A 9,355-nucleotide genomic window follows, 5' to 3' on the forward strand; every position below is an offset into this window, starting at 1 on the left:
GACAAATCACTCGAGGAAGCCTTTGATATCCTTGATTGAATAGCAACAATGCTATCAATTCCCGTCTACAAGCTTGGAATCGGCAAGAAAATATCTAGGGCGTATGAACTTCACAGTAAGGATTCATTTTCTGCCCAACTTTCTTCTATAACTAATATGTTGAAAATTTTGAAGCATTCCAATGAGGTGAAAGAAGTCAAGGAAACTAATTTAGCATGCATTCTTTGCCATGGCAACCATCATGAGAGTGAATGCCCAAAAAACCAGGAGTCCAATAATTTTATGTGTAATTTTAATAGAAGTAACAATAACCCCTACTCTAATACATACAATCCTGGATGGCGACAACATCCAAATTTTTCTTGGGGTAATCAGGGGAACAACAACAACTATGCAGGAAAATTTCATAGGCCAGAGTAAAATGTTTATGAACTTTCAAGTTTTCAGCATCAATAAATGCCTGGCAAAATAACAATAAAGGTAATCAATCTTCCTCAAATTCTAACTCTCTCGAAGCTTCATTGTAAGAATTTATGGCTTCGAAAAAAGATTTTATGGCTTCAACAAAGACCTTGATATATGAACATTCATCGACAATCAAGAATCAAGGTGCTTTAATACAAAGCCATAGTTCATCATTGAGAGCGTTGGAGAATCAAGCAGTCAAAATTGCCATGGCAATATATTCTCGCCCGCAAGGAAGTCTCCCTAGTGATACTGAGGTCACTAAGACTCATGGAAATGAGCAATGTAGTACGCTTACACTTAGGAGTGGTACCCAAATTAATCTCGATGATAAGTTTGGGGGAAAGAAGCAAGAAATTTCTCGCCAAGGCACTACACAGGAAGAACCAAAAGGTCAAGGCAAACATGATGAACAAGAAGATTTATTTGATTAGAAGGAAACGGATGAGTGGTCAACAAGTTAACCCAATGATGGTGGAAAATTTATTGCCAAGTTAAAAGTTTTACCCCCACCTACAGCAGATGAAATCAGGACCCCACCACCTTTGTTCAAAAAGTTTGTTGATGTCCTTGATAAGTTGTATATCAATGTTCCACTGCTCGAAACTATTGATCAGATGCTTTCCTACGCCAAACTGTTGAAGGAGTTTGTCACGAAAAAGAGAAAGGTGGAAAGACTTAAAATAGTTGCCACGACGAAGGAATATTGTTCTACACTATATAAACTTCTGCCAAAGGAAAAACATCCCGACACCTTTGTTATACCATGTTCCATTGGTGACAAATATGTTGGGAGAGCCCTCTTTAATTTGGGATCAAATATAAATTTGATGCCCAAGTACATATCTTTGAAGCTTGGAATGGGTAATGATCAACCAACCAATGTAATTTTGAAACTATCTGGCTAATCACATGTTTGTCTCAAGGGCAGAATTGAAGATGTCATCGTGAAAGTGGAAAAATTTATATTTCTAGCATATTTCCTCATTCTAGACTGTGAGGCAGAAGAAAATGCACATATTATTCTCACGTACCTTCTTAGCCACTGGATGCATCCTAATATATTGCAAGAAGGGAGAATTCACGATGAGGGTAGCTGATCAAAGCATCATAATCAATTTCTTCAAAACTCTTAAATATGTTGATGATTCTAAAGAATGCCATTACATTGAAGTCATTGATTCAGTTGAAGAAGATGGAATAGAAAATTTTGGCAAAGGTAAATTTTTACATCTAGACAAATATGATACTCTATGCACAGATAATATTTTCAGATAAAGGAGTGTGAACATTTTTTCCACGACGATATTTTACAGCCAGAGGGATATAATAATTTTGGCCCAGGAAAATAGTTTCAGAATGAGGTAGGCAAAAATATTTGCCAATGCAAAAAATTTCTGATTGAGGCATTTTAAGGATTCACTAAAGATAGAATAATGCACAGTCCGAGGATTATTCATTGGATGTGGAACAATCTAGATTACTTCAAGCTAGACCAGGTATGAGATTCGAACCCCTTGATTTAAATGAATTTATTCCTCCAAGACCTTCGCTACAGTATGCACTTACCTTAGAGCTTAAACTTTTGCCATCACATTTGAAATATGCTTATCTAGGTAGTGATGATATTTTCCAGTTATAATTTCTTCTTGTCTAACCCCCTAGTAAGATAGTAGTTTGTTGAATGTTTTGTCACAGCATAAAAAAGATCTCGTGTGGACTATGACAGACGTGAAGGGAATCATCCCTACCATATGCATGCACAATATCCATCTAGATGATTGTCATAAAAATTCCGTGGAAACCTAAAAGAGACTTAGTCTAATAATAAAAAATTAATGATAAAGGAAATTATCAAGTGGCTCGATGCTGGGGTGATATATCCCATATCTGAAACTTGGGTCAGTCCAGTTCAATGGTACTAAAGGAGGGTGGCGTGACAGTCATAAAGAAAGAGAATGACGAGCTTTTGACTAACGAACCATCACAGCTGGTGGATTTGTATGGATTATATAAAGCTCAATATGGCGACAAAGAAAGACCACTTCCCCCTTCATTTCATCGATCAAATGCTTGATCGGTTAGCTGGCAAGGCATTTTACTGTTTCCTTTACGGATATTCTGGGTATAATCAGATCGCCATAACACATGAGGATCAGGAATAGACCACTTTTACCTGTCCATATAACACCTATGCCCTTAGGAGGATGTTGTTTGGACTATACAATGGCTAGATAACTTTTCAGAGGTGCATGGTAGCCATTTTCTCGGACATGGTGAAGGGCTTCTTGGAAATATTTATGAATGATTTTTCTATCTCAGGTGATCACTTTGACCGATGCCTTGGTAATTTATCTAAAGTGCTGAAGCGATGTGAGGAGTCCAAACTTGTGCTAAACTGGGAAAAATGGCACTTTATGGTGACATAAGGAATTATGTTGGGACACAAAATTTCTCGCCAAGGCATTGAGGTTGATGAAGTCAAGGTAGAAGTAATTGAGAATCTGCCTCCGCCCACCACTGTGAAAGGAATAAGAAGTTTCCTAAAGCATGCTGGATTCTGTAGGTGTTTCATCAGGGATTTTGCAAAGATTTCAAAGCCTTTGTGTCTTTTCCTTCAACAAAAGCAATCGTTCCTGTTCAATAAAGACTACCTCAATGCATTCACTAATCTAAAGAAAAAACTTATTTGGCACCAATTGTTGTTCTACCTGACTGGGACTCCCCATTCGAGTTGATGTGCGATGCAAGTGACTATGTAGTAGGGGCAGTGCTATGGAAAAAAAAGGTAAAATCTTCCATGTCATATACTATGCTAGTTATACCCTTAATGATGCACAACTTAATTATACCACCACTGAAAAAAGAATTTTTTGTCGTAGTATTCACTTTTGATAAGTTTAGGGCATACCTTATAGGACCAAAGGTATTTGTACATACTGATCACTCTGCCATTAAGTACCTAGTAAATAAAAAGGATGCAAAGCCTAGGCTTATTAGATGGATACTCTTGTTGCAAGAATTTGATCTAGAGGTGAAGGACAGGAGGATTTTCCTGATATGAAAATTTTATTTGTCACGACAGTGTCATGGTACGCTGACATAGTTAACTTTCTTGTTAGTGGTATTATATCTCCAGATTTATCTAGCCAGGGCTGAAAAAAGTTCAGACATGATGTACGACACTATTATTGGGATGAACCATTCTTATTCAAATAATATGGGGACCAAATAATATAGAGGTGTATCCCCGAAGAAGAACATAATGAGGTTCTTTTTCATTGCAATAAATCCTCGTGTGGAGGGCACTTTGGTGGAATATGGACTACTGCAAAGGTCCTCCAATCTAGCTTTATTGGCCTACCTTATTCAAGGATACGCACGACTTCTATAAGTCATGTGACCATTGCCAACACAATGGGAATATATCGAAGAGAAATGAGATGCCATGGCAAAATATTTTGGAGGTTGAACTCTTCGATTTATGGGGAATTGATTTTATGGGACCCTTCCCATCGTCCTTTGGTAATCAGTACATATTTTTTTGTTATGGACTATGTATCCAAATGGGTCGAGGCAATGGTAATAACTCAAAATGACTCCAAGACCATGTTGAAGTTCTTACACAAAAATATATTTATGTGTTTCGGAGTAGCACGAGCAATTATCAGTGATGAAGGCACTCACTTTGACAATAAATTAATTTCCAAGGTGTTGTAAATATACGGGGTGAGCCATAAAATTGGCACAGCATACCATCCCCAGAAAAATGGGCAGACTGAGGTTTCCAACTGAGAGATCAAGGAGATACTTGAGAAGGTGGTCAACCCAAAACGGAAAGATTGGTCGCCAAAGCTCAATAAGGCACTGTTGGCGCATCGTACGACATTTAAAATGCCACTTGGGATGTCTCCATTCAAGTTAGTCTATGGAAAGCCATGTCACTTGCCTGTGGAACTAGAACATAAGGTATTCTAGGCCATTAGGAAACTTAATATGGATGCACAACTTGCTAGAGAAAGGAAATTGTTGGAGCTAAATAAGATGGAAGAATTTAGAGCTCAAACGTACGAGAATACACATCCTTACAAAGAAAAGACGAAGAACTTGCACGACAGAAAAATTTTTCCTCGGTAATTTTTTCTGGGCCAACAAGTACTACTCTATAATTCAAGGCTCAAGTTATTTCCAGGCAAGCTGAAGTCCAGGTGGTCAGGACCTTTCATAGTACATAAAGTGCATAGCCACTACGCAATTGAAATCACAAACTTGGATGATGAGACAACTTTTAAGGTGAATGGTCAAAGACTAAAGGAATACAATGGAGCACCAATCCTGCGAGATAAATCGGCATCACTAATCCATGATGCCCAAGAGTTTTCTCATCTCTTCTGAACAAATTTTATTGCCTAGGAAACATAATTTGCATTTTGTACATAAATAATTTTTCTTTAGCTTATTATGAACGTGTGTTTTATTTTTATTTTTATTTTCTAATATTGTCTCTTTTGGTCTTTGTACACGTAGCAGCATAGGGCTAAACTTTATACATGGAGGGAAGCAAAACCCTAATAAACTATTTGGGTGGCACCAGTGCTGGTCTGGGAGTTCTATCCGCATTTGGGAAACCCTTCCCAGCATTCTATTTATGTTCGAGGGAAGTTCATCCAGTTCACTCCCTTTACCATCAATCGCTATTTTAAACTCGACGAAGTTGAGAACCACTATAAAAAATTCCTTTTCGAATCTGACTCTGAAATGTATGATGGTGTGTTAGAAGGCTTATGCTTTTGCTAGGAAAACTTTGAAGAGAATGCCCCTAACCAGAAACGTGTAGGTCACCATGCCCTCAAGCCGGTCATGAAGTTGTGGAACCACTTCTTCAATAGAAAGTTGATGCCCATGTATCACAACACAATAAATGTTGCTACAGAAATTAATCCTTCTCCATTCCATCATATACGAGCAATCGATTGATGTGGGGGAAATCATCTTCGAGCAAGTTCATGAGTGCGCCAAACGGGCGAAAGGTAACTTACTTTTTCTAAATCTAATTACTGCTCTTTGTAGGAAGAAAAAGATCCCTAAAGAGCCTTTGGAGGAGTTTATCAAATCCAAGGACGCCTGAGCTTATGAGTTTTGATGAAAATACCCAAGACAAGGGATTAGAACGGGGTGCAAAATATGTTGTCACGGCAAGAATGGCGGCAGTGATCACCACTACACTCGAAACAAGTGAGTGACTAGAATGCTTGGAAGGTAACATGCAGACCTTCTTTAATTATGTCAAGGCAAGAGATGCACAACTGAATGCCTTCTTCAAGGAACTGTTACCAGTTACCAATGAAGACCTATCATCATTTCCTGCGGATATATTACACAAGTCAGTACCCAAAGGCGGTAGCACATTTTTTACCTTTACGTAAAAAGTTCAGCTCAATTCCCCAAATGATGCACCCCTCTTGCCATACATGTCTCTCCAATTCATGAAGAAGGTCAAGTCTAGACACTCAGCTCGACCTCTTCCTCCTAAGAGCACACGTAGAAAATTCTGCCAGAATTTTTTGAAGACGAAGATGTTGTCTTGGCCACAATTTCTGCTGAACTAGTTTATGAACAACCAACCATTGAATAAGCCTCTATACAACCACAAGGTTTGAAAAATGAATCAATTGTTGAAACCGCTAGCCTGCCCTTACGCGTACCTACTGAGACCTCCCCAACCAAGGAGATACCACCATAAGACTGTCCTCCCAGGACACGGCATCGCCTCAAGCGCTCAGCTGGTCATATTGCTATACCATCACCATCATCACTTCCATAAGAAAAAACAGGATCTTCCAGCCCTTCTCCTCTCAAAAGACGCCAAACTTGAGCATCCAGTAGAACTACCCTACCACGATAAGGTACCACTTTCCATTTGCATTTGCATCACATTTTAGTGTAATTATTTTTCCTTTTTCATGCATTGAAGATAATGCATCCCTCAAGTTTGGGGGATATGTTGTGCTTTATACTTAGTTAATTTGCATCGATAATGATTGGAAGAAATAATATTTGTCATGGCATGAGTTAGGTTAGGATAGTTGTTTGGAATAAGTTTAGGATACCCGATGATGAAAGAATAATTTTATTTTCTAGGCCAAAATTATTTTACATGACTGCTGAATGATAGAACTGACCTTAGGACTTGATTCTTTATGATCCTGTTAAGACGATTTTATGTTTGCTTTGGTTAAGGTACATAAAAAAATTTTAAGAGAGAATTTTTTGCATTTTATGGCATTAAATGATTGAAAATATGAAGTTGAACTCCTTAGTGTTTTGAATTGTGTTGAATTACAAATAAATGTCTAGGTTTAACTGTAGAGGAACACTCATTTGTACGACGGTATTACCTGGAAACCCTCTTAAATAAATGGTAGCCTTGACACATGAGTGAATGAAAGTAGCCACGGTATGACTCTACTTGACTAGCTTGGGGTGGAAGGAATGCTTCCTTTTACCTAGAGTGTGGGACAGTAAGTGTGATGAACTAACTCCTATCGAAGCAGTGCTAAAAAATATTTCAAGTTCCATGTTATATAAATAGGAGTGAAACTGTGCTTAAAGAATAATTTGATGTTTTGTCAAAACAGAAGAACTTACTTAGGAGTTTTCTAATTTCATTAAGCATAGACTAGATACAATCACGTACAGACATTGTCAAATAGTACTTACCTACGGAAGGGTACTTAACTTCTTATTCAATCTAGCATGTTGAGGCCAAACTTATTACTGGGGGCTGAAATTTTAAACCACCTAATTGTCCTAATTTATATTTTCCCATGACACTTTATTTTCTACTGTTTATTATCCATTGCTTGAGGACAATAAATAACTTAAGTTTGGGGGAGCGATAACTCCAAAAAATTATTGTGTTTTGTATCTTTTTACTTAAGCTATTGAGTGACTAAAAGCCATTAATTTAGCATTTTAGTTGCATTTAGGACATATTTGTATGTGGTGGATATGTTTTGCCAAGGCAAATATTATTTGATTAATTTGGTGCTACTAAAGAGAAAGGTTATTTGTTGGTTGTGATGATGCAAAAAATGACTAAGGAATAATTCATTTACCGAGATAAATTAATTTGCTAGCATGATATTTTCCACACCAGAAACTATTATTCACAAAATGGGTATGGCATCAAAGGTATTTAGGGAATTTCCAAGGGCACTAAACCCTAGAAATTCCCACTATAAATATCTCATTATAGCTCTTCATAAACGAGTGGCTTTGAAGAGAAAAATATACCCAAAAGGGAGGCTAGGAGTAAGCGACTACAATAGTTCACTTTTTCTACCATCCCCTCTTGACCATCCTTGGTGCCCTCCATAGTCGGGATTTATTGGAGCGGCAGCCAGACCCTTAAAAGAGGTTGGTCGCCGAAATAGTCATGGTGGTAGTCCAAATGTCACAAAAGAGCTCTGTTTTGGGAGTCTTTCTTCCTTTTGTTCTTTATTTCTGTATCAATTAAGGGCTTGTACTTAAAGATTAATTTTTGGCATGATATTTTCCACACCGGAAACTATTTTATTTGGTGTTGGGTGACTTTACTCGCTTGTTAATGAATGATGGAGTTTGTTTGTGCTAAGTGTTGTTTTTTTCAAGGTTTTAATCTTTTGTCTTGACGCTGTAAGAGCTTTCAAGAGATTGTCTGGTGCCTCCATAAAACATTCCTAGTCTCTGTAAGAGCTTTTGAGAGATTGCCATTTTTCTAGGAGTTGATGCCTAAAATCGAGAGAGTTAGGTTAGATCTACGTGAAAAAGGGAACTAATATGGGATGGTGAGCTTTTAATCTATTTTAGAGAAAAGAAGAGGGTTTAATTCGACTAAAATGGGTAAACACTCAAGTAAGATAGGCTAAAAGCTACAGTTTACGCTAAGGGGTATTGCCACCGCAACAATTTGACAAACCAAGGGTTATAGTTCACGCTGAGTAGTATTGTCGTAGCAAAAGTTCTAGGAATACTCTAGTAAACCCTGTCGGGCAGCATAGGCATAGTATACTAAATCATCCTAGACATAGAATAATGTCTAGCCATAGCAAATCCAACTCAAGTGCTCCTTTAGAAGTCTGATTGTGTGAGGTTTTTTATATTATATTAAACTCAACATTTTTATTTTCTTTGATAACTTTTATTTGTTTACCTTTTCATATCCTTATTGCCTCGAAAAAAACTTTTCTACCTACTTCACTTTATAATTTTTCTCGCCACGACAATACTTTTCCATATGTTTATATCATTTGATACTGCTTGCTTTTCTCTTTAGATAAGAATTTTAGGGCTAATTAGTGACACTTAGTTCTAGCTATAGCAAACATAAAAAATTCCCACCAAAATATGTGGAGATGATAATTTACTCACTACTATATTACTTGCATAGATTGTGTATACTTGCACAGATTTACGTGTCACGACAAACACATTTACACGCTATCAAACCCCACCATGATCTAAGCTATATTTGGTGGGGTTCATTCAATAAATGCTTGAAACTTTATTTTAATGGTTTATGAATGTTTATCTTTTGTTTTTACTTTTTTATTTATGTGTTCTTCATCTTCTAAGATTGTAGGAGGTATTAGAGTGTCCATTTCATAGATGAAGACTAGATGTTCATGAGAAATCTAGTCACTAATTCTTAAGTATTCAAGAGAAACTTAAGTATGATTAACATAAGCAATGGGGTATAATTAATCACTATAGTCTGATCTCTTAGTACTTGAGAGAGATTAAGCTAGGATTTCAATGACTAAGAGGGGTAGTGCGTTTTCAATAATGTAGGTTGCCATAGTTGGGACTGAGAGGGGATGCCATGGCATTTTATTCTATTAGGTTCTTA

The 9,355-nt window shown here is 37.2% G+C and overlaps 1 protein-coding gene across 1 annotated transcript; it reads left to right on the forward strand.

The window, feature by feature from the left end:
• Window positions 1–533: 533 nt before the first annotated feature.
• Window positions 534–5,708, forward strand: LOC120187997. The gene is made up of 4 exons (XM_039191568.1): window positions 534–864; window positions 985–1,349; window positions 1,459–1,684; window positions 5,536–5,708. The coding sequence occupies exons 1-4, from the start codon at window positions 534–536 to the stop codon at window positions 5,706–5,708; spliced, it is 1,095 nt and encodes a 364-aa protein (XP_039047499.1).
• Window positions 5,709–9,355: the final 3,647 nt, after the last annotated feature.

This window comes from Hibiscus syriacus, unplaced genomic scaffold (genome assembly GCF_006381635.1).
Source record: "Hibiscus syriacus cultivar Baekdansim isolate YM2019G1 unplaced genomic scaffold, ASM638163v2 tig00116937_pilon, whole genome shotgun sequence".
In the NCBI taxonomy this organism is placed as follows: domain Eukaryota; kingdom Viridiplantae; phylum Streptophyta; class Magnoliopsida; order Malvales; family Malvaceae; genus Hibiscus; species Hibiscus syriacus.

What these genes read in the sequence shown, in the direction of transcription:
- LOC120187997 (XM_039191568.1), top strand. Translation starts at nt 534, where the DNA reads ATGGCTTCGAAAAAAGATTTTATGGCTTCAACAAAGACCTTGATATAT. An exon ending in GTAATGATCAACCAACCAAT is followed by an intron (nt 1,350 to 1,458) that starts GTAATTTTGAAA and finishes TCCTCATTCTAG; the next exon opens with ACTGTGAGGCAGAAGAAAAT. An exon ending in AATAGAAAATTTTGGCAAAG is followed by an intron (nt 1,685 to 5,535) that starts GTAAATTTTTAC and finishes TGCTCTTTGTAG; the next exon opens with GAAGAAAAAGATCCCTAAAG.